General features: G+C 47.5%; 1 protein-coding gene and 1 pseudogene across 12 annotated transcripts in view; one reads left to right on the forward strand and one right to left on the reverse strand.

Annotated features, from left to right (window-relative positions):
• The window catches only part of ELP6 (elongator acetyltransferase complex subunit 6), a 49,169-nt gene continuing 23,941 nt past the window's right edge, over positions 1-25,228 (reverse strand). For 5 of the 12 annotated variants that reach the window (XM_055109816.1, XM_034956328.3, XM_055109817.2 and 2 more), the window contains 6 exons: positions 23,779-23,857; positions 22,814-22,884; positions 16,959-17,077; positions 14,278-14,479; positions 10,919-11,065; positions 8,265-8,822 (listed from right to left, as the gene is read on the reverse strand). In XM_055109816.1, the coding sequence (XP_054965791.1) occupies positions 8,694-8,822; positions 10,919-11,065; positions 14,278-14,479; positions 16,959-17,077; positions 22,814-22,884; positions 23,779-23,857 (747 nt within the window). In that variant the 3' untranslated portion in view covers positions 8,265-8,693. Of the gene's footprint in view, positions 4,087-8,264; positions 8,823-10,918; positions 11,066-14,277; positions 14,480-16,958; positions 17,078-22,813; positions 22,885-23,778; positions 23,858-25,228 lie in introns of those variants that run through there. The other 7 variants (XM_063602302.1, XM_063602301.1, XM_063602303.1 and 4 more) reach the window with 4 other exon arrangements.
• Positions 11,520-14,271, forward strand: LOC117979864 (bolA-like protein 2; annotated as a pseudogene).

Raw genomic sequence — 25,228 nt, forward strand, 5'->3', positions numbered from 1 at the left:
TTGCTTTGACCTAAAGGTAGGATATATTATGAGTACATATTCTTACATTAAAGACAGTAAATAAACAAGGAATCAGGAGGCATTCACAGGACTGCACTTAATCTGAGGTCAACAAGGCAAATTAGCATCCAAGATGGAGTCACTTTTGTCACCACACAAGAATTTGTGTAGAACTTTGTTTTCATTTCTTTTGGGTAGATAGCTATGAATTGAATGGGTTGAGTCATATAGTATTTATTTATTCATTTATTTATTCATTTATTTATTTATTTATTTTGAGACAGGGTCTTCTCTGTCACATACTGGAAGTGCAGTGACGCGATGTCAGCTCACAGCAACTTCCGCCTCCTGGGTTCAAGCAATTCTCGTGCCTTAGCCTCCTGAGTAGCTGGGATTACAGGCGTGTACCACCACGCCCAGCTAATTTTCTGTATTTTTAGTAGAGATGGGGTTTCACCATGCTGGCCAGGCTGGTCTCAAACTCCTGGGCTCAAGTGATTCACCTACCTCGGCCTCCCAGTGCTGGGATTACAGGCTTGAGTCACTGCACCCAGCCTAGGTTTAACATTTTAAGAAACTGCCAAACTATTTTCCAAAGTGACTGCCCCATTTTACATTCCCACTAGCAATGTATGATATGAGGGTTCCTATTTCCTCACATCCTTGCCAGCACTTGTTACTGTCAGTCTTTTTGATATAGCCATTTTAGTGGCTATGTAGTGGTATCTCATGGTGGTTTTTTTTTTTGAGATGGAGTCTCGCTCTGTCACCCAGGCTGGAGTGCAGTGGCATGATCTTGGCTCACTGCAACCTCCGCCTCCTGGGTTCAAGCGATTCTTCTGCCTCAGCCTCCCGAATAGCTGGGACTACAGGCTGGGACCACCAAGCCTGTCTAATTTTTGTATTTTTAGTAGAGATAGAGTTTCATCATATTGGCCAGGCTGGTATCGAACTCCTGATCTTGTGATCTGCCCGCCTCGGCCTCCCAAAGTGCTGGGATTACAGGCACAAGCCACTGTGCCCAGCCCTCACTGTGGTTTTAATTTGTACTTCCCTAATAATGTTGAGCACTTATATACGCATGTTAGCCATTCCGATGTCTGCTTTGATGTCTATTCCAATATTCCGCCTTTTTTTTTTTTTTTTTAAAGAGACAGGGTCTCAGCCAAGCACGGTGACTCATGCCTGTAATCCCAACACTTTGGGAGGCCAAGGCAGGTGGATCATTTGAGGCTGGGAGTTCGAGACCAGCCTGGCCAACATGGTGAAATCCCATCTCTACTAAAAATACAAAAATTAGCTGGGCATGGTGGTGCATGCCTGTAGTCCCAGCTACTTGGCAGGCTGAGGCAGGAGACCTGCTTGAACCTGGGGGGCAGAGCTTGCAGTGAGCTGAGATTGTGCTGCACTTCAGCATGGGTGACAAAGCAAGACTGTCTCAAAAAAATAGGACAGCATCTCACTGCATCACCCAGGCTGGAGTGCAGTAGTGCAATAATTGCTCACTGACTGTTGCCTTAACTTCCTGGGTGCAAGCAATCCTCCCACTTTAGCCTCCTGAGTAGCTTGGACTATAGCCATGCACCACCACACTCAGGTATTTTTTTTTTTTTTTGAGACGGAGTCTTGCTCTGTTGCCCAGGCTGGAGTGCAGTGGCGCGATATCAGCTCACTGCAAGCTCTGCCTCCCGGGTTCATGCCATTCTCCTGCCTCAGCCTCCTGAGTAGCTGGGACTACAGGCGCCCGCCACCAAGCCTGGCCAATTTTTTTTGTATTTTTTAGTAGAGATGGGGTTTCACCTTGTTAGCCAGGATGGTCTCGATCTCCTGACCTCGTGGTCTGCCTGCCTCAGCCTCCCAAAGTGTTGGGATTACAGGCGTGAGCCACTGCGCCTGGCCACACACAGGTATTTTTTTTTAAATTTTTTGTAGAGACATGATTTCACTATGTTGTCCATGCTGGTCTTGACCTCCTGGCCTCAAGGAATTCTCCTGCCTCGACCTCCCAAAGTGCTATGATTACAGGCATGAGCCACTATGCCCAGCTTGCTGCCCATTTTTTAACTGGATTATGTGTCTTCTTCTTCTTTTTTTTGACATGGAGTCTCACTCTGTCGCCTAGGCTGGAGTGCAATGGCGTGATCTCGGCTCACTGCAACCTCCACCTCCTGGGTTCAAGTGATTCTCCTGCCTCAGCCTCCCAAGTAGCTGGGATTACAGGTGTGCACCACCACACCCAGCTAATTTTTGTATTTTTAGTAGAAATGGGGTTTTACCATGTTGATCAGGCTGGTCTTGAACTCCTAACCTAGTGATCCACCCGTCTCAGCCTCCCAAAGTGCTGGGATTACAGAAATGAGCCACTGTGCCCGGCAAGTGTCTTCTTTCTTTTATTCTTTCTTCCCCCTCCCCTCCTCTTCCCCCCCCTCCCCTCACCCCTTTCTTTCTTTCTTTCTGTTTTTGAGACAGAGTCTCGCTCTGTTGTCCAGGCTAGAGTGCAGTGGCAGTCTCGGCTCACAGCAACCTGCATCTCCTGGGTTCAAGCAATTCCCCTGCCTCAGCCTCCCGAGTAGCTGGGACTATAGGCGTGTGCCACCATGCCCTAACTTTTGTATTTTTAGTAGAGACGGGGTTTCACTATGTTGGCCAGGCTCGTCTCAAGCTTGTGACCTTGTGATCCACCCATCTTGGCCTCTCAAAGTGCTGGGATTATAGGCGTGAGCCACCACATCCAGCAAGTGTCTTCTTCTTATTCAGTTGTTAAGAGTTCCTTCCATATTCTGGATACAAGTCTCTTATTATAAATATGAACGCAAAATTTTTTTCAGGAAAACAAGTAGAATGAATAACTATTTCAGAAAAGGACTATTAAAACTGATATCACGAAGTGACTGGAAATAAAGACCAATAATAAAGAAAAAAATTTTAGATACTCTCCAAAAACGTTATTTTCTTGGCTGGGCGCGGTGGCTCACGCCTGTAATCCCAGCACTTTGGGAGGCCAAGGCGGGCAGATCACGAGGTCAGGAGATGGAGACCATCCTGGCTAACACAGTGAAACCCCGTCTCTACTAAAAATACAAAAAATTAGCCAGGCGTGGTGGCGGGCGCCTGTAGTCCCAGCTACTCGGGAGGCTGAGCCAGGAGAATGGCATGAACCCGGGAGGCAGAGCTTGCAGTGAGCCGAGATCGCACCACTGCACTCAAGCCTGGGTGACAGAGCGAGACTGTCAGAAAGAAAAGAAAGAGAAGAGAAGAGAAGAGAAGAAGAGAAGAGAAGAGAAAAGAAAGGTGGGGGGAGGGGAGAGAAAAAGAAAAGTTATTTTCTTTCTTTTTTTTTTTTTTGAGTGGCTGAGATGACAGGCATGCACTACCACACCCAGATAATTTGTGTATTTTTAGTAGAGACAGGGTTTTGCCATGTTGATGAGGCTGGTCTTGAACTCCTGGCCTCAAGTGATCCACCTGTCTTACCCTCCCAAAGTGCTGGGATTACAGTCATGAGCCACTGCACCTGGCCTACAAATTTTAAATGAGTTGAAATGTTATCCATATTTTAAAAATTATTTTACACTAGAAAGCACAGAATAGCAACTTCATTCCAGTGAGAAAGAAAAACATATTTTTGAGTCCTGAAGAATTAATTCATCAGAGATGAAACAGGAACATTACAAGGTCTTGTTCAAATAGCACTGCCCCCATAAATTCTTCCCCAATTTTCTGTGCCCGCAACAAAAAAGAAAAAAAAATTTAGGGGGAAATAATTGTTCTTTCCTATGAACATCAGCCTCATGTTAGTAGAATATTTTTATGGCCCATATCACACCTTATGATCCTGTTTTTCTACCCCTGTATTAGTCCATTCCCACACTGCTATAAAGAAATACCTGAGGCTGGGTAATTTATAAAGAAAAGAGGTTGAATTTGCTCACAGTTCTGCAGGCTGTATAGGAAGCATGACAGCATCTGCTTCTGGGGAGGCCTCAAGGGAGCTTTCACTCATGGTGGAAGGCAAAGCAGGAGCAGGTGTCGTATATGGCAGGAGCAGGACCAAGATGGGGTCTGGGGTGGCGGTGGTGCTACACACTTTTAAACAAAAGATCTCATGAGAACTCAGGACAGTACCAAGAGGGAAATCCACCCCTGTGATCCAATCACCTCTCAGCAGGCCCCATCTCCAACAGTGGGAATTAATTTCCACATGAGATTTGGGCAGGGACACAGACCCAAACTATATCAACCTCTCATTAGGCTACAGCAGTCTTTAGGATTGTTTTGGTTTTTGGTTTCAGGGTTTTTTTTGTTTGTTTGTTTTTTTGAGATGGAGTGCAGTGTCTGTCGCCCAGGCTGCTCTGTCGCCCAGGCTGGAGTGCAGTGGTGTGATCTCGGCTCACTGCAAGCTCCACCTCAGCCTCCCGAGTAGCTGGGACTACAGGCGCCTGCAAGCACTCCTGGCTAATTTTTTGTATTTTTAGTAGAGACGAGGTTTCATCATGTTAGCCAGAATGGTCTTGATCTCCTGACCTCGTGATTTGCCTGCCTCGGCCCCCCGAAGTGCTGGGATTACAGGCGTAAGCCACCACGCCCGGCCGGTTTTGGGTTTTTTTTGAGACGGTGTTTCGCTCTGCCATCCAGCCTCGAGTGCAGTGGCTTGATCATAGCTCACTGCAGGCTTGAACTCCTGAGCTCAAACAGTCCTCCCACCATAGCCTTCCGAGTGGCTGGGACCACACCACCATGCCCAGCTTTTTGTTGTTGTTGTTCAAGACAGGGTCTTGCTATTTTGCCCAGGCTGGCCTCCAAACTCCTGGCCTCAAGCAATCCTCCCACCTCAGCATCCCAAAGCGCTGAGGTTACAGGTATGAGCTACCATGCCCAGGCTTTAGGATTGTTTTTATCTTTATAACCCTTTTCATAAAACAGATCTTCTGGCTGGGCACGGTGGCTCACGCCTGTAATCCCAGCACTTTGGGAGGCCGAGGCAGGCGGATCACGAGGTCAGGAGATCAAGACCATCCTGGCTAACATGGTGAAACCCCGTCTCTACTAAAAATACAAAAACTTAGCTGGGCGTGGTGGCAGGCACCTGTAGTCCCAGCTACTCAGGAGGCTGAAGTAGAAGAATCGCTTGAACCCGGGAGGTGGAGGTTGCAGTGAGCCAAGATTGCGCCACTGCACTCCAGCCTGGGCAACAGGGCAAGACTCTGTCTCAAAATAAATAAATAAATAAATAAAAATAAAATCCTGGACTCAAGTGATCTGCCTGCCTCAGCCTCCCAAAGTGCTGGGATTACAGGCATGAGCCACCATGCCCGACCAACACCAGGTTTTAATTGATAAGTAAGCAAGGATAAGGAACAGATTCTGTACACACGGAAAAATACAGAGAAAATTATATGCTAGTGATTAAAGAAATGTCCATTTCACACTAGAATCATTTTTATGGACCATATCACACCTTATGATCCTGTTTTTCTACCCCTGTATTAGTCCATTCTCACACAACCACCACTATTAAATTAATTAAAAATAAGTTAAACCCAAAGTTGACAGAGCAAAATCTCTGCATCATTGTCAACTGGCTCCATCATTCTGAAGAACAACCTGATAATGTGCCAGGGCCAGTTTCTGCTGTAATTCAGTAATTCCATTAGAGGGTATGGACTAAAATGTCATCACCCCTCACTTCTCACAGGCCCCTGTGCTGGTTTATTTATAGCACTTATTGTGGTCTAAGTTAAATATGTCCTTTGTCGATTCTGTTGATTGCCTGTCTTCTCTTCCAGAACGTAAGTTCTATGAGCTCTGCCAGTGACCTGGTTTGTCAGGTTCTAAACAAACAAATACTTATCCCCACCCGCAATAGGTAGAGTATATAAAATTTATAACAGCATAATTGATAACTGTAAAAACCAGAATCTACATGCCCAGAGGATAACTAAACAAACTAGAATATAATGATAGCATAAAATGCTGAATAGCTTTTTGTTTTGAGACTAAGTTTTGCTCTTGTTGCCCAAGCTAGAGCACAATGGTGCATTCTCGGCTCACTGCAACCTCCGCCTCCTGGGTTCAAGCGATTCTCCTGCCTCAGCCTCCCAAGTAGCTGGGATTACAGGTGCCCGCCACCACGCCCAGCTAATTTTTGTATTTTTAGTAGAGATGGGGTTTCACCATATTGGCTAGGCTGCTCTTGAACTCCTGACCTCAGGTGATCCACCCACCTTGGCTTCCCAAAGTGCTGGGATTACAGGCGTGAGCCACTGTGCCCCGCCCTCAATAGCTATTAAACATAAAATATATAAGGGGAGGCTGAGACGGGAGGATCTCTTGAGCCCAGGAGTTCAAGACTACCCTGGGCAGCAAAGTGACACCCCGTTTCTACAAAAAAATTAAAAACAGCCAGGCATGGTGGTGGGCACCTGTAGTACCAGCTACTCAGAATGCTGAGGTAGGAGGATCACTTGGAATTCACGTGAGCTAAGAAGTGCCACACTGCACTCCAGCCTAGGCAACAGAGAGAGAGAACCTGTCTCAAAAAAAATAGTGAAAACATTTATAAACTAAGTGAAGAAACATGATAGCAACATTTATGTCATGTAAAAAATGGTGCCTTGCCCATTCAAAACCGTAGCTCAAATGAAGTTTGCATAAATAATGAAGTCTTAGTCAAAGAATCATTAGATTCTTTAATAACTACTTTCTCTTAATTGCACTCATAACTTTCAAATACTCTATCAGGTCTACAGTATTTTGAGAATAAAAGCAGCTTACTGTTTCAGAGGGATAACATACACAATGGTATGATTTGAAGAGAAGTGTGATAAATTTTTCCTAAAGACTAAAAATCCAAAAAGTTAAAATTAAACAACAGATACAAGCTGGGCATGGTGACACGCACCTGTAATCCCAGCGACTTGGGAGACTGAAGTGGGAAGAGCCCTTGAGCCCAGAGAGTCGAGGCTGCAGTGAGCTATAACCACACTACTGCAGTCCAGCCTGAGCAACAGAGAGAGACCATGTCTCAAAACAAAGAAAAGAGGCTGGGCATGGTGACTCATGCCTGTAATCCCAGCACTTTGGGAGGCCAAGGCAGGCAGATCACCTGAGGTCAGGAGTTCAAGACGAGCCTAGCCAATATGGCAAAACCCCATCTCTACTAAAAATACAAAAATTAGCTGGGCACAGTGGCACGTGCCTGTAATCCCAGCTACTTGGGAGGGTGAGGCAGGAGAATAGCTTGAACCCGGGAGGCGGAGGTTGTGGTGAGCCAAGATCATGCCACCACTGCACTCCAGCCTGGGTGACAAAGCAAGACTCCATCTCAAAAAGGCCAGGCATGGTGGCTCACATGCCTGTAATCCTAGCACTTTGGGAGGCCAAGGCAGGCGGATCATGAGGTCAGGAGATCAAGACCATCCTGGCTAGCACGGTGAAACCCCGTCTCTACTAAAAATACAAAAAATTAGCCGGGTATGGTGGCAGGTGCCTGTAGTCCCAGCTACTTAGGAGGCTGAGGCAGGAGAATGGCATGAACCCGGGAGGCGGAGCTTGCAGTGAGCCGAGATCGGGCCACTGCACTCCAGCCTGGGTGACAGAGCAAGACTGTCTCAAAAAAAGAAAAGAAAAGAAAAGAAAAGAACAGCTATGTAAGTTCCTTTGTATACAGCAAAATAGTATTATTTTTTCATTTTCTTTAAGATAAAATTCATTGTAATATAATTTATATACCAAAAAAGCAACCATTTTAAGAGAATACACCTGGTGTCTACTCTGAGGTGACCTCAACTGAGGGGCTGAGTGGGACTAGTTGTCATCTACAGGATGCGGGGCAAGAGCCCACCTCCTGCAGTCTTCACAGGTGAGGGAGGCACCAGCAACTCGCCAAGGCCTGATCCGCCTGGCAGCAAGAACATCCCTTACCCCTCTCACCAAGGCCATACACACCTGCGCCTACACAGGGCCTCATGTGGCCAAGGCCCTGGTGCCAGGCCCTTGATGGCTAGGATTTGTTGGCATAAAGGCAAGGCACCACAGAAACTGGAGAAGCCAAAGGTCCCCACCTTTGGGTGGGGAGCTGGCCTCTGGGTTCCATGACTGTCAGTCAGCAAGTGTGGACTGTGGAGTGAGGCACAGTTACTTACAGCCTGCTGTGCAGCCTGTGTGCTTCCAAACCTCTCTAGGTCTGTTTCCTCGCTGAACTCATAGGGAAAGGGAAAGTACCTTTCCAGGATGGAAATTGAACAAGACAACCCACAGGAAGCTCCAGTGTGGAAACTTACTTTATTCCAGCCATGATTATCCTAGTTGTCACCTTGCACACCTGCCATCCGGTGCCATCTCCTGGCTGGCACATCTATACCCACTCTGGCTCTGAAAGGCTTATCAACCAAAAATGGGCAGCTGGGGCTAAGGCATATTTAAACAAAGGCTCCAAAGGACCCCTTTCACTTGGGTCTAGCATCCAGCCTCTCTCTCAGCAAAGGCAGGATCGTGGTCCCTTGTGTTTTCTGAACAGGGCCCCGGGCAGCCAAGGCATGCTATCACTGCAGCACTCAACCCTCTGGTCACAGTGGAGTCGCCAGTCCAGCCTGAAATATTACTACAGAGGAGAAAGACCCATTCTTGCTATGTTGCTCTATCTTCCACGTCCAAAAACAGTCCTATGTAGCTTCAGCTGCTCCGAAATCAGGTCACAGAACAGCAGGAGACATTCCTTTGGCAAAAAAGGACACGCTTTTGTCCTGTATCTTATACTGGTAAGTGAAGCTCTGATCCCGGTGGACTGTGGGCTGCGATGGTCTCCTCCACAGGATCCTCAGCTACAGAGACAGAGAAGAATGAAAGAGGAGCAGCCACCCCAGGACCTGCTCCACTGGGAACCCCACCCTACCTTCTCTGTGCCCTTCAGCTGAGGCTTCTATGAGATGATAGTCAGACGTGCCATCTGGTAATGGGGCCAACTTGTAAAATAAAGCCTATCACCAGCTAACTACAAATAAAGGGTTCCCCTCCATTACAGTAGTCATATTGGCTCAATATAGAAAATGTGAAAGAGGAAAAAAAAAGGAAACAGAAGGAAAAAGTCTTTCAGAGGAAGACCCTTAAAGTATTTTTATGTTTTTTTTTTTTTTTTTTTTTTTTTGAAGCAGAGTCTCACTCTGTTGCCCAGGCTGGAGTGCAGTGGCGCAATCTTGGCTTACTGCAACCTCCGCCTCCTAGGTTCAAGCAATTCTCCTGCTTCAGCCTCCCAAGTAGCTGGATTATGGGTGCGCATCACCATGCCTGGGCAATTTTTGTATTTTTAGTAGAGGCAGGGTTTCACTATGTTGGCCAGGCTGGTCTGGAACTCTGATCTCAGGTGATCCGCCCACCTCGGCCTCCCAAAGTGCTGGGATTACAGGCGTGAGCCACTGCGCCCGGTCCCTTTGTTCTTTCTTCTAAGCATGGTTTTGTACTTGCGGGCTAGACTAATTTTGAAAATCACATTAGAATTTGTACATTCACTACAGAGGCCCAGGAAGGCTAGATACCTGTTTTGATGGTGTTTCTGCTGACTACAATGCTCTGGAGGTCTGGCTGAAGAGAGGCCACAGCTGCCCAGCAGCACCTTCTCCTCAGGCCCTGCTGCAGCACTACACACATAGCACTGCTGGGCTTGGTCCTCTGTGTGACCTACCAGACTTGCCTCTGAAGGACTCTGGGCCAAGACTCCTAGCCACTCTTACTGGGTCAGGAGTGCTCAACTTGAAGTTAACCAGGAAGCTGTGGTGGAGGCTTGGGAGTGGTTCCAGAAGAGAAGTTTGAGAAGGCACAGAGCCACATGGCAGCCCATTTAGAGGGGTAGAATCCAGCTTCCCTCCCAGGGCAGGACTCTCAGTTTCTGCCCAAGTACTCCAATTGTTCTGGTGAGTGGCAGCAGTTGGGGCAGCAACCCTGGTCCACGGGTACGGCCTCCCCAAGTCGTTTTTCTTTTTTCTTTTTTTGAGACAGAGTCTCACTCTGTCGCCCAGGCTGGAGTGCAGTGGCGCGATCTTGGCTCACTGCAACCTCCGCCTCCTGGGTTCAAGCGATTCTCCTGCCTCAGCTTCCCGAGTAGCTGGGACTACAGGCCCGCACCACCATGCCTGGCTAATTTTTGTATTTCTATTAGAGATGGGATTTCACCATGTTGGCCAGGCTGGTCTCGAATTCCTGACCTCAAGTGACCAGCCCGCCTCAGCCTCCCAAAGTGCTGGGATTACAGGCGTGAGTCTCCACCTGTAAAAGGAACAGGCTGGGCACAGTGGCTCACGCCTGTAATCCCAGCACTTTGGGAAGCAAAGGGGGGTGGGGGTGGATCACGAGGTCAGGAATTCAAGACCAGCCTGGCCAACATGGTGAAACCCCGTCTCTACTAAAAATATTAAAAAAATTAGCCGGGCATGGCAGTGGGTGCCTATAATCCCAAGTACTAGGAAGGCTGAGGCAGAGAATTGCTTGAACCCAGGAGGCGGAGGTTGCAGTGAGCCAAGATCGCGCCACTGCACTCTAGCCTAGGCGACAGAGCAAGACTCCGTCTAAAAAAAAAAGGAACAGTGTTGACCTGAATAGACGACGCCTGCTGCAGTATTGCGGAGGAATTTTGCTGTTATTTGATGGCATGCCCCTGCATTCCACTCTAGACAGCTGTCTCCTCTTTAAGAGTGCCCCACTTTGGTCACAAATGGGACCCCCATGGAAAACGTGGGCTGGTCCATGAGGCTAAGCGCAATCTGGAGCAGGTCTATTACCTGAAGTCTCACAATTTCCAGTGTTTCCCTTCCACCTGAAGTCATGTCCCAACCAGACAGTCCCTCAGGCCTGACTCTCCCCCTATGTAGTCAAGAATCATAGGTACACAGGCAAGAAGCCCGTTGCCCAGGAGGCCCCTGCATACCTGCCCGTGCACATCCCTGCAGAAGCCAGTGGCCAGGCCCTCAGCCCGCAGTATCAGATGGCTCTGATGACTGAGGCCATTCAGCAGGATGTCATTCTCCTCATCCTCCGCATCTCCACTGTCGTGCACAAGGACCACCACGTTTCCCTGCATCAGATACAAGATGGAAGCCTGCTCCTTACTGGAAAGGACACCCAGAGTCAGGGAGTGCCAGCCTCTCGTTGCCTCCACTCCCCTGTACATCCTCTCACAGATCACCCTCCCTGCTGCTGCTACAGCCAGCCCCTACCTGTGCTCCCAGACCCTAATTCCAGTCGCCTACTGGACAACTTCACCCATATTTCACCCATAATGAGCCAACCCATATTTTCAGCTCACTTCATCTAAACCAACAGTCTTCAAAATTAGCTCAATCTCCTGAATTCCTGAATGTTACTAAAAGTGTCACCATCCTGCCAGGCAACCATTCATTCAGTCAACAGTTCCTGAATACTTAAGAGTGTACCAGATCCCACAGTAGGAATAACAAGTGAGAGATATGGGCCCAGGAGACAGACAGATGCTGACAATACAGAATGATAAGACCAAGGGAGAGGGAAGCATGAGGTGTATGGGAGCACAACGAACAGGCATCCCCTGTAACCCGGAGGAGCAGGTCAGGGGGTGAGCTCATGTGAGCTGAATCTCAGAGGGCAAGTAGGAGTTAGCCAAGCCAAAATGGAGGGGAAGGTCAACCCTGCCAAAAAGTGACAGCTTGAATAATGAGACCTTTCAAAGGAATACTGTTCAGTTGTTAAAAAGAATAAAGCTGGCCGGGGACAGTGGTGCATGCCTGTAATCCCAACACTTTGGGAGGCCAAGGCGGGAGGATCATTGAGCCAAGGAGTTCAATACCAGCCCGGGCAACATAGTGAGACCCTGTCTCTATTTTTAAAGAATAGTAATAAAAGGCCGGGCACGGTGGCTTACGCCTGTAATCCCAGCACTTTGGGAGGCCGAGGTGGGTGGATCACCTGAGGTCAGGAGATCAAGACCAGCCTGGCCAACATGGTGAAACCCCGTCTCTACTAAAAAAACACAAAATTTAGCCGGGCATGGTGGCATGTGCCTGTAATCCCAGCTACTCGGGAGGCTGCGGCAGGAGAATTGCTTGAACCCAGGAGGTAGATGTTGCAGTGAGCCGAGATCGTGCCACTGCACTCCAGCCTGGGCAAAAGAGCAAGAGTCCATCTCAAAAAAAAAAAAAAAAAAATTAGCCGGGCGTGGTGGCAGGCACCTGTAATCCCAGCTACTTGGGAGGCTGAGGCAGGAGAATCACTTGAACCTGGGAGGTGGAGGTTGCAGTGAGCCAAGGTCACTGAGGTCGCACCACTGCAATCTAGCCTGGGCAACAAGAGCAAAACTCCGTCTCAAAAAAAAAAAAGAATAGTAATAAAAAAGAAAAAGAATAAGTGGCTCCTGTAGGGGTGCAAAGCAGCGTGGCCAGGCCGGGGTCTGAGCTGGGGTTCTGTCCCTGCTGGGCTATGGCCCCAGCTGGACTGCTGCCACAGAACTCAGCACCAAATAACTCCAGGAGAAGCTACAGTGGGACCCGGAGGCAAAGCATATGGAGGTGGAGGACGTGACCCTCAACCGTCGTGCCTGCAGCTTCCGAGTCCTGGTGGTGTCGGCCAAGTTTGAGGGGAAGCTGCTGCTTCAGACACACTGGCGGGTAAACATGTGGCTAGCTGGAGGCTCTCGCACATCCATGCTTTTGAGCAGAAAACCCTCATCCCAGAGCAGTGGGCTTGTGAACGGCAGAAAGGAGGGACTGGCATCTGCACAGCCATTAAATTATAAATCAGGACCAGAAAAAAGGGAAAAGAATGAAGCAGATCCATGTGTTATTTTTGGGCAATGGACAACAAAATATACCGTGTATTAATAAATGAAAAAAAGAAATAGCGAACAGTGTGTATGGCAGGTTACCAGTAATGTGAAGAAAAATGCAGGGAGACAAATATGTGCATATACTTTGAGAGGCCGAGGCAGTAGAATCACCTGAGCCCAGGAGTTCAAGATCAGCTTGGGCAACATAGTGAGACTAAGTCTCTACAAAAAGTAAAAATATAGAAAAAAAACAAATATGTGCATAATTGTACAGACTGGCTGGAAGGATGCACGTTGGAGGGAGGGAGAGAGGCAAGAGCACTTTTTGCTAAAGTACCCTTTATACTCTTCCTTCTTTTTCTCTTTTTTTAAACAATGCCCAAGTTTTACTTTTTCAACTAAAAGAAGTATTCTTACAAAAAGAGGGTGGTAGCAGGTCACAGACCCAGCTGGGCTGCAGAAGGTGGCTTTGGCTACTTACTGTCACCCCCTAATCCTAACTGTGCCTTCCACACCCCTAACAGTTCCTCCTCCTCCCATTCTTTCTGCATTACCCTGGTTCCTGGCTCTGCAACTGTAGCCAGGACGGCCTCAGAAGTTCCCTGAACAGAGCTTCCAGGCAGGACTTTGCATACAGGTGTTCAACACACACTGCTGGATACCCACACACCTGGCTAACTCAGTTAGCTTATCTCTCCCATTGCTCTGTACGCTCAGTCTGACCGCACCATACCACTGTCCACACGTTCCTGCCAGCTACACCATCACACACTGACAAGTGGCTACTGTGGGCCAGACACAGTGCTGGCATGTTACAAGCTTCATCTCACTTCACTCTTGCAGTCAGGTACCTGTGAGGTAGGCACCACAGCCATTCCTATTTTATTGATTGGCCTATTATTATTGTTAAAAACCCTATTATGGCTATTAAGTGCAGTAGTATTTACATCTAAATGATCACAACCAGTTACAGATTTCTTTGTTCCTTCTCTGTTCCCACTGCTGTATTTGACTAACCAAAAGAAAACAGAAACAAAAACTCTAAAACCTCTATTATGGCAAAAATCTCTATTTGTCCCTCATAACTTGGTAATCAAGGTAATATTGTATATCCTATACTTGTATTGCCCTTTACAATTTTTAAAGTAGTTCATACTCATTATTTTAGCTGATCTATAAAATACACTCAGGGATGATAATAACTTGCCCCAGGACACACAGGCTATTCTGACAGACCTGGGACTGCAGCGGTGCCACACGTAACCAGCCCCACTGAATGCAATGTTGATCATCCCTTTATTTTGGGGGGCTTTACTTTTCAGCAATGGCAGGTAAGGGAAAACAGGGTGGCTGCAAAAGCTTTCTGGGCCTGCCAGAGTAAAGCCAAAACCCCAAGCAAATAAAAAGATCACAGCAAGCAAGTGAGGTCTGGACCTGTCTGAGTTCTTGGAGGTCACAGGTGGGCGCAGAGAAGGCAGTTCCATGAGTACCTTTAGTTCCCAGCACACGGTGGCTCTGCAGTAGTGAATGAAGTCTAGCACAGCCACCGCCCCCATGCCCAGGCTCAGGAGCACACTGAGGTCGTCCACCAGCAGCACCGGGTACGTCCACCGAGCCTCTCCACTGTCTATTGGCTTCAGGGCCTCCCGTACAAACTCAAACAATGGTTTCAAGTTCCCAGCATTAGCCTCCCTGGAGAGACAGGACAAAAGTTACCAGACTTCACTCTCTCTACAGATGTTTATCAAGGACCAAGTAGCACGACAGGAGAGGGCTAAGGGGGACAAAGAACTGTATCACAATTCTTGGCAACAAAGACTTCATGATCTGGTTAGAAAGAAAAGGCATGCACATGTACAGGAGTAATTCAAATATTTCCTGAGGCCTACTAGGTATAAAGCACTGTGTTAGAAACTGGAAGACACAAAAATAAACAGCTCCTAGCGCCCTTAAGAGACACCATACATAGCTGGGTGCAGTGGCTCACACCTGTAATCCCAGCACTTTGTGAGGCTGAGGCGGGTGGATCACTTGAGGTGAGGAGTTCGAGACCAGCCTGGCCAACAATGGTGAAACCCCGTCTCTACTAAAAATACAAAAATTAGCCAGGTGTGGTGGCGCACACCTGTAATACCAGCCACTCAGGAGGCTGAGGCAGGAGAATTGCTTGAACCTGGGAGACGGAAGTTGCAGTGAGCCACGACTGAGATCATCCCACTGCACTCCAACCTGGGCAACAAAATGAGACTCTGTCTCAAAAAAAAAAAAAAAAAAAAAAAAAGAGACACCATACAGCCTCTCAACCCAAGAGCTTAAGGAATCTGGAAGATCAGCTTGGATTGGGCAGGCGGAAACCTTCCCAGGAGGTTATACACAGCTGGAAAAAGTTAAACAGGCTGGGCACAGTAGCTCACACCTGTAATCCCAGCACTTTGGGGGGCCAGCGGGGGAGGATCATTTGAGCCCAGGAGTTCAAGAACAGCCTAGGCAACAGAGTGGAACTATACCTCTACAAAAAAAAAATTTTTTTAATTAGCCAGGCATGGTGGTACGCCCCTGTAGTCCCAGCTACTTGGGAGGCTGAGAGGAGAGGAGTGCTTGAGCCGAGGAGGTTGAGTTTGCAGTGAGCCATGTTTGCACCACTGCACTCCAGCTTGGACAACATAGCAAGACCCTGTCTCAAAAAAAAAAAAATGAAAAGAAGAAGTTAAACAGCAACTCAGTTGCCCTGATGGTGAGTGGCAGTGGCCTAAGGCTTCTGTATACGTAACAGATTTGACCTGTTTCTGAACAAGCCAGCTTGCCTATCTCCGTCTTCTCCAGTGACTACCCCTGGCCATCATTTCTCAGCAATGAGTGGAGGAACAGAGCCCAGGGCCCAGGGCAACTGGCCTACTGCCTTATGCTCCAGGGATGAGCCCCTGGCATTGGGTTATCTTCACTAACAATGAAGACATCTCCCCATACCTTGGGATGAGGTATAACCAGCCCCTGCCTTCAAATGAGGAAACCCCAAGTCAGAGATGCTAAGGGATGTGTGTGAAGTCACACACAGGGTCAGGAAACATGGCCTCACAGCCACTGCATAAGGGTGTGTGCGTCTGAGAGATAAGGCAGTGGGGGAAGTTCCTGTGTGGACCACTTTGTAGTGGACGAAGAACAGCAGCCAAGCGGGGAGTCTTCACAGAGCTATGTTTGTGGCCAATGTTCAGAAAGGAGGAAAAGCAGGAAAACCAGTCTCAGGCCTGTGATGTTGAATACCAAACCAGGGGAAAAATTTTTTCTTAAATGTCTGAAAAGTAAATATTTTAGGCTTGCAGGTCATATGGTCTCTGTCCCAACTACTCAACTCTATTTGTTGCTGTAGTGCAAAAACAGCCAAGGACAACATGCAAACAAATGAACGTGGCTGTATTCCAATAAAATTTTATTTACAAAAAATAAATTTAAAAAAAGGAATTTTGGCCGGGCGCGGTGGCTCACTCTTGTAATCCCAGCACTTTGGGAGGCCGAGGCGGGCGGATCACGAGGTCAGGAGACCGAGACCATGGTGAAACCCCGTCTCTACTAAAAATACAAAAAATTAGCCGGGCATGGTGGCGGGCGCCTGTAGTCCCAGCTACTCGGAGAGGCTGAGGTAGGAGAATGGCGTGAACCTGGGAGGCAGAGCTTGCAGTGAGCCGAGATCACGCTACTGCACTCCAGCCTGGGTGACAGAGCGAGACTCCATCTCAACAACAACAACAACAAAAAAAGGAATTTTAAAAAAGACAAACAGTTTAAAAAATATGAAACAAAACAAACAAAACAAATGTATTTACAAAAACAGGCAGCTGACCCATAGCCCATAGTTTGCCATTGCAGTCTCCACTGTTGCAGAGCACAGGTGTATACTAGGGCTCTAAGCCAGGGCTGGAAAACACAGCAAAGCATATCGTTCTGCCATCCTTCCAGCAAATGATCCTCTCTATAGCTTTTGGGACAAATGTCCACCCTCAGCCCCATGATAAGAGCCAGCATTTGATGATGCTGCAACACCAGATGAAGTGTCTGACTCCTGAAGCCAGTTCCATCCTCCTGCACAATAAGAAGGAATCACACAGCAACCAGGAACCCTGCCTGGGCCCACCTGCCACGTGTTGCTTCCGGGCTGGGCTGCAGGCTGACTGACCTGAGAAACTGCAGGGGGTGTGGCTCCTTTTGAGCCTGGAAGACGACGTCCACTGCAGACTTGAGTCCCTCAAGGAACACAAGCTGCCCACGCTCCCGTGCCATGGTCAGGCTGACACCCTAAACATGAAAAAGAGAGTGAGTTACTATGCCTTGTAGGGGAACCCATCAGACTAGATGCCAGCTTGCAAGAGGGCATAAGACACCTTCCAAACTTGGCAGAAGTGTATCTGATCACCCAATATACAGGCCTGTCTTCATTCCCCTGGGTGCTCCCAAACCCATAATGTCCCATCTGTTTTCAGATGTGTATTTCCATTTAATTGTTACATTAAAAGAAAAACTAGCCAGGCATGGTGGCACATGCCTGGAGTCCCAGCTACTTGGGAGGCTGAGGCAGGTGGATCATTTGAGCCCAGAAGTTTGAGACAAGCCTGGGCAACATGGCGAGACCTCGTCTCTACAAAAAAAATTTTAAAAAATTAGCCAAGTGTGGTAGTTTGCACCTGTAGTCTCAGCAACTCAGGAGGCTGAGGTAGGAGGATCACGTGCGCCCAGGAGGTCAAGGCTGCAGTGAGCCATGATCATGCTGCTGCACTCCAGCCTGAGCAACAGAGCGAAACCCTGTCTCAAAAAGACAAAAAAACAAAAACCTAGGCCAGGCTTGGTGGCTCATGCCTATAATCCCAGCACTTTGGGAGGCCAAAGTGGGCAGATCACCTGAGGTCAGGAGTTCAAGACTAGCCTGGCCAACATGGTGAAACCCCATCTCTACTAAAAATACAAAAATTAGCCAGGCGTGGTGGCAGGCGCCTGCAATCCCAGCTACTCAGGAGACTGAGGCAGGAGAATTGCTTGAACTGGGAGGTGGAGGTTGCATTGAGCCGAGATCGCACCAGTGCCCTCCAGCCTGGGTGACAAGAGTGAAACTGTCTCAAAAACAAACAAACAAACAAACAAACAAACAACAAAAAAACCCCCACAAAAAATGGGATGCAGAAATTTAGTATGCCTATCCCTGCTCAGACTAGGACTTTTTTTTTTCTTTTCATTTTTTACTTGTCACTGACTTGAAGCTCAAGAACTTTTTTTGTTTTTGAGACAGTCTCTCACTCTATTGCCTAGGCTGGAGTGCAGTGACGCAATCTCGGCTCACTGCAACCTCTGCCTCCTAGGTTCAAGCGATTCTTGTGCCTCAACCTCTTGAGTAGCTGGGATTACAGGTATGCACCACCAGGCTAATATTTATTTATTTATTTATTTAGAGATGGAGTTTCGCTCTTGTCGCCCAGATTGGAGTGAAATGGTGCGATCTTGGCTCACTGCAACCTCCGCCTCCTGGGTTCAAGCGATTCTCCTGCCTCAGCCTCCTGAGTAGCTGGGATTACAAGCATGTGCCACCACGTCCAGCTAATTTTTGTATTTTTAGTAGAGATGGGGTTTCTCCATGTTGGTCAGGCTGGTCTTGAACTCCTGACCTCAGGTGATCCACCTGCCTTGGCCTCCCAAAGTGCTGGGATTACAGGCGTGAGCCACCGTGCCCGGCCTAATTTTTTTATTTTTAGTAGAAACAGGGTTTCACCATACTGACCAGGCTGGTCTCGAACTCCTGGCCTCAAGTGATCCACCTGCCGATATCAGGAAACCTGCCCCGATAGTCACGTAGGTTCTTTTCTATTTTCCCTAAGCGTTGGCTGGCTTGAGAAATAAAGGGACAGAGTACAAAAGAGAGAAATTTTAAAGCTGGGCGTCCGGGGGAGACATCACATGTTGGTAGGTTCCGTGATGCCCCACAAGCCGCAAAACCAGCAAGTTTTTATTAGGGACTTTCAAAAGGGGAGGGAGTGTGCGAATAGGTGTGGGTCACAGAGATCACGTACTTCACAAGGTAATAGAATATCACAAGGCAAATGGACAGGGCAAGATCACAGGACTGCAGGACCGGGGCGAAATTAAAATTGCTAATGAAGTTTTGGGCACCATTGTCATTGATAACATCTTATCAGGAGACAGGGTTTTGAGAACAACTGGTCTGACCAAAATTTATTAGGCGGGAATTTCCTCTTCCTAATAAGCCTGGGAGCGCTATGGGAGACTGGGGTCTATTTCATCCCTACAGCCTCGACCATAGAAGACGGCCACGCCCAGGGGGGCCAGTTCAGAGACCCACCCCCAAGCGCGTATTCTCTTTCCCAGGGATGTTCCTTGCTGAGAAAAAGAATTCAGCGATATTTCTCCCATTTGCTTTTGAAAGAAGAGAAATATGGCTCTGTTCCGCCCAGCTCACCAGCGGTCAGAGTTTAAGGTTATCTCTCTTTTCCTAAACATTGCTGTTATCCTGTTCTTTTTTCAAGGTGCCCAGATTTCATATTGTTCAAACACACATGCTCTACAATTTGTGCAGTTAATGCAATTATCACAGGGTCCTGAGGTGACATACATCCTCCTCGGCTTGCGAGATGACAGGATTAAGAGATTAAGTAAAGACAGGCACAGGAAATTATAAAAGTATTAATTTGGGGAACTAATAAACAAACGTCCATGAAATCTTCACAATCCACGTTCTTCTGCCATGGCTTCAGCCGGTCCCTCCGTTTGGAGTCCCTGACTTCCTGCAACATGCCTCGGCCTCCAAAAGTGCTGGGATTACAGGTGTGAGCCACTGCACCTGGCCTCAAGGACTTCTTAAATATGGTTCATGAACCACCATCCAATTAAGAAACCCTTTAAGATACCTGACTAAAATGTACATTCCTGGCTGGGCATGGTGGTTTACGCCTGTAATCCCAGCACTTTGGGAGGCTGAAGCAGGTGGATCACCTGAGGTCAGGAGTTTGAGACCAGCCTGGACAACATGGTAAAACCCTGTCTCTATGAAAATACAAAATTAGCCGGGTATGGTGGCACATGCCTGTAATCCCAGCTACCTGGGAAACTGAGGCAGGAGAATCACTTGAACCTGGGAAGCGGAGGTTATGGTGAGCTGAGATCACACCATTGCACTCCAGCCTGGGCAACAAGAGTGAAACTCTGTCTCAAAAAAAAACAAAAACAAAAGCAGACCCCTGGGTCTAATTCCAGAATGAGGGCAGAACTCAGGATCTACATCTCAACAAACACCAGGAATGGTGATACATTCTAAATGTGCAACCCACTGCTCCACCTGTGCAGAAATAGGTCACATGGGGCTCGGCATGGTGCCTCACACCTGTAATCCCAGCACTTTGGGAGGCTGAGGCAGGAGGATCCCTTGAGCTTAGGAGTTTAAGACCAGCCTGGGAAACATAGGGAGACCCATTCTCCAAAAAAAAAAGAGAGAAAGCGGCAACATGTAACTCTTTAGACTTTCCATGCCCCTACATCAGGTCTCAATTGCTCATTCACACACAAAATGCCCAGGGTCTTCCAATGTCCAACACCATTTGCTCCAATAGCTGCAGCTGACAGAGAAAAAGACTCCTGATCATCACCCTTGCTCTTGCTCACTACCACTCTATTTATGTAAGTGCAACAATATGCCACGAGTATAGAAGCTCACGCTCCAGTACTTCACGTGCCAAGTACTGTGCATGCCATTCCTGCTGTGCTGATCATCATACAAAGGTAAAAGAAAAAGTAGCCAGTTTAGATATGCGAACACACAGCTATCTCATCCTGAAACAGATCCAGTGGCCATAAAGCCATGCTGCAGAGCCCTGGAATGCAACATATTTTCTTTACATCCTGACTGTTCTCCCTGGGCTCCTGCCCCGATGTCTAACACAGGAAGTTCTCCCTTCTCTGCAAAGGATGGGAAAGAAAGAATCTACCATTCTCTCACCTCCTCATTTGCTTCTGCCCAACAGAGAAGAGGCAGTGACTTGGTCCAATAGTAAGACTGGATTTTATTTTATTTTTTATTTTTATGTATGTATGTATGTATGTATTTATTGAGATGGAGTCTTGCTCTTTCGCCAAGGATGGAGTGCAGTGGCACGATCTTGGCTCACTGCACTTTCTGCCTCCCAGGTTCAAGTGCTTCTCATGCCTCAGCCTCCCAAGTAGCTGGGATTATAGGCGTGAGCCACCATGCCTGGATCCTCTGAGAAATAAATGAGTAGAATGCACGCCCCATGAGTGAGATGATCCCAAAGTGTTAGGATTAAAGGTATAAGCCACCACCCCTGGCAGCCAAGAATTTTTATAATGACTAGGCCTTCGGTTTTATCAAATGCTTTTTTTGCATTAAGTGACATGATCATATGAATTTGTTTCTTTAGCCTATTGACATGGTGGATTACAATAGCTGATTTTCAAATGTTGAACCGGCTTTGCAAAACTCTAATAAACCCAAGTGTGGTGTATAGTTCTTCTTATACATTTCTGGACTTGATTTGCTTATATCTTGCGGGGGCAGGGGTGGGGGAGTTGCATCTCTGGGAGATTTTTTTTTTCCTTTTTTTTTTTTTTTTTTGAGATGGAGTCTTGCTCTGTCTCCCAGGCTGGAGTGCAGTGGCGTGATCTCAGCTCACTGCAAGCTCCGCCTCCTGGGTTCACTCAATTCTCCTGCCTCAGTCTCCCGAGTACCTGGGACTACAGGCGCCTGCCACCATGCCCGGCTAATTTTTTGTATGTTTAGTAGAGACAGGGTTTCACCGTGTTAGCCAGGATGGTCTCCATCTCCTGACCTCGTGATCTGCCCACCTCAGCCTCTCAAAGTGCTGGGATTACAGGTGTGAGCCACCGTGCCCAGCCTTTTTTTTCCTTTTTTTATTGAAACGCTGTGTCACTCTATAGGAGCATGCCAACCACCTGGCTAATTTTTGTATTTTTAGTAGAGATGGGGTTTTGCTATGCTGGCCAGGCTGGTCTCCAACTCCTGACCTCAGGTGATCTGCCCACCTCGGCCTCCCAAAGTGCTGGGATTACAGGCATGAGCCACCACGCCTGGCCCAAGACTGGCATTTTAAAGATCACTGCTGAAGAGTAGCCCAGTTCTCTCCCTCTCTAAGCCTGGCCTGTCCAAAAACAAGCCAAAAAACAGCCCGTCAGCTTCCATTCGCAGGCAGTGAAGTCCACCTAGTAACAGGTAATGTCCCAGGCTAGGTCAAGAAGTTCATCGGCCTTTTGGCCATCTTATTCTTGCCTGCCTGTGTCTGATGTGGTGAGGGGCAGGAAACGAAAGTCCCTCTCCCCACATTGGGGTCTGAAGCCCTAGACTTAGGGAAAGACAGTGGGAGGCATCCAATTTAGCAGCAGACCAAAGTGTGATCTCCAACCAAGGAGGACGAAAATCAAAACTCATACGGAGAAGGAGAAAACCTTAACTGGTCCAGAATGAGTAGAGAAAGGTTTGATTAATTAACATCTACAAACAGCAGGTCTGGTTCTACAAAGTCTCAATTAATAAGACATGCTGAGATGCTACCTTAGCCCTTCGAGTAAGGGGTTCAGGATCCCAAGATTTCTTTTTTTTTTTTTGAGACAGAGTCTTGCTCTGTCGCCAAGCTGGAGTGCGATCTCGGCTCACTGCAACCTCTGGCTCCCGGGTTCAAGCGATTTTCCTGCCTCAGCCTCCTAAATAGCTGGGACTACGGGTATGCACTACCACGCCCAGCTAATTTTTGTATTTTTAGTAGAGATGGGGTTTCACCATGTTGGCCAGAATGGTCTCCAGCTCTTGACCTCGTGATCCGCCCATCTTGGCCTCCCAAAGTGCTGGGATTACAGGCGTGAGCCACCACGCCCGGCCCAATATTTCTTTAGTCCCTCTTTTGCTAAGTTCTGTACAATGCAAACAGGAAAGCCAAGCTTTTAGACCATGTGTGACACACACACTCACTCAGGGACCTCACCATGGAGCTCCAAAATATTTACCAGCTTCTGTCCCACGATACTGTAGTGGCTGAAGGACTGGATGAGTGCCACAAAGCAGACTTTACAATTAGCTAGAAAACAAAACAATTATTTTAAATAAATCCTCTGGTTACAACCAGACTCACTGATTTCATACCTCTGGAAAAAAAAGCACTGAGGCAAATCTAGAGACCCAGAGGCTTTGCAACCTGACATACGCAATTTGATTCTAAGATGTACTTTTTTTCTTATTTAACAGTTATATCTTATTTTACTGGTTCTAAGATATACTTCTGTTAGATGTAGTACTAGGTACTTATTATTATCATTTGAGATGGTCTCGCTCTGTTGTCCAGGCTAGAGTGGCACAATCATGGCTCACTGCAGCCTCAACCTCTCTGGCCTCAAGTGATCTGACCACCTCAGCCTCCTGAGTAGCTGGAACTATAGGCGTGCCCAGCTAATTTTTGCATTTTTTGTAGAAACAGGGTCTCCCTATATTGCCCAGGCTGGTCTCAAATCCCTGGCCGCAGCTCATCCTCCCACCTGGGCCTCCCGAATGCTGGGATTATAGATAATGAGCCATTACGCCCAGCCATGCAGCAGCCATGTTCTTTAGGAAGCATCTACTGCCAGGACAAAGTGTCAATGGGGTCGAGTGCCCAGAGACCTCGAGATACACAAAGACCAAGGAGCAACAAAATCAGGAGGCCACATAGGACCTCAGTGAGGCAATGTCCACACAGTGGGTGGAGAAGGGGAAGGTAGGACACAGAAACAGTGAGCACATGCCACTCTTTGGCAGGGCTGGGGAAGGAACGAGATGGCCTAGTAACCTGTTATCCTAATAAAATAGCCCCCCCTAGGTATCCCAACACCAAGGCTTGGCTTGTAAATGCTGTTATTGCTTCTTTAAATAGTTTTGGTTTTTATTATTTCTGCACCCATCTTGGGTTTCTTTTCTACAGCATCAATGAGTCCCATACCTTTGAGATAGAAGGAGAGAAAGTGGTGTACAAGGAAACTCCCATCTGTCTTGGCATCACAGAGTAGAGTCAGTTTCCCCTAAAAGTTACAAGGAACACAAAAAGGTTAGACTCCCTGGAAAGAGGTCAGCTTAGTGCAGAAATCTAGTCAATTGTGTCCACACCTTAATTTCTACACCTGAAGAGTTAATTTTTTTAATGATATACATGCTAAGGTACCCTGAAATGATGAAAATAAGTCAAAATTATGGAAAATCCATGACTAAAGTTATCACTTATTGTTACTCATGATAGGCAAGCATATCTCAGCCTCCACCTCCTCAAAGCAAACAGAGAATAAACTTATTTCTCTTCCTCACTTCTCATGTTAGTCACTCAGGAACCAGTCTTAGGAAGAATTGGATCCTGAACAAAGGATGCTTTTACCATCAGACTCCAGTGAAAATCAGATTGCTAGGACTGGAAGAGGCCTTCAAAAGGCCTCCCTGCCAACTACTTTATATTCTGATGCCAATTCTATTCTGTAGGGTGAGGGAGAAGGGAGGAAGAAGCAGTTGCTGATACAGATGTCTGATAACAAAGTTCACCCAATGGCCCTGCTTCAGAGGCCTGATCATGGAGAGCTCTAGAAAGACCTCTAAGGGTGGTCTCTGCAGAGCCTGACTGTCCTGCTCCATTCACCCCTATTTCTGTCAGTGACAGGGAAGGTCAGGATCAAGTGATATCATGCATGCCACCTCCTTGCCATGTGACCTTCCACAAATGCCTTAACTTCTCTGGGCTTCAGGTTTTTTCACTTACAAAATGTGAAAGATCACATCGTCAGACCTTCAGTGTTACCCCTAGTGCTGTCATTTCCTGGTGCCCACTTGATTACTCCATTCTTTCACCTGGCCCTAGGCTGACTTTGGAAGTGCCAGTGGTAACTGGCAAGGTAATCAGAGTCATCTGGACAAGAACTGCCTGGCAACTAAAATCCACAAGGATCTACTGAAAGCTACAATTTGGCGCTATGGGGTCATAAAAAGGCTTTAGACACTTAGTATCCTGGTTGCCTGGAGGAGTTTACCATTTCATTAGGAAGATAAAGATTATGAATAAACCAGGCTGGGCGTGGTGGCTCACGCCTGTAATCCCAGCACTTTGGGAGGCAGAGGTGGGCGGATCACCTGAGGTCAGGAGTTCCAGACCAGCCTGGCCAACATGGTGAAACCCCGTCTCTAACAAAAAATACAAAAAAAAATCAGCCGAGTAATTAGCCCGGTGTGGTAGCGCACGCCTGGAATCCCAGCTACTTGGGAGGCTGAATAAGGAGAATCACTTGAACCCGGGAGGTGAGGTTGCAGGGAGCCGAGATCGCGCCAGTGCACTCCAGCCCAGGCGAGGGAGCGAGACTCCATCAAAAATAAATAAATAAGCCAAAAGATACACTCCTGAAAGAGGTTACTCC

The sequence above is a fragment of the Pan paniscus genome, chromosome 2, assembly GCF_029289425.2.
Source record: "Pan paniscus chromosome 2, NHGRI_mPanPan1-v2.0_pri, whole genome shotgun sequence".
NCBI lineage: Eukaryota > Metazoa > Chordata > Mammalia > Primates > Hominidae > Pan > Pan paniscus.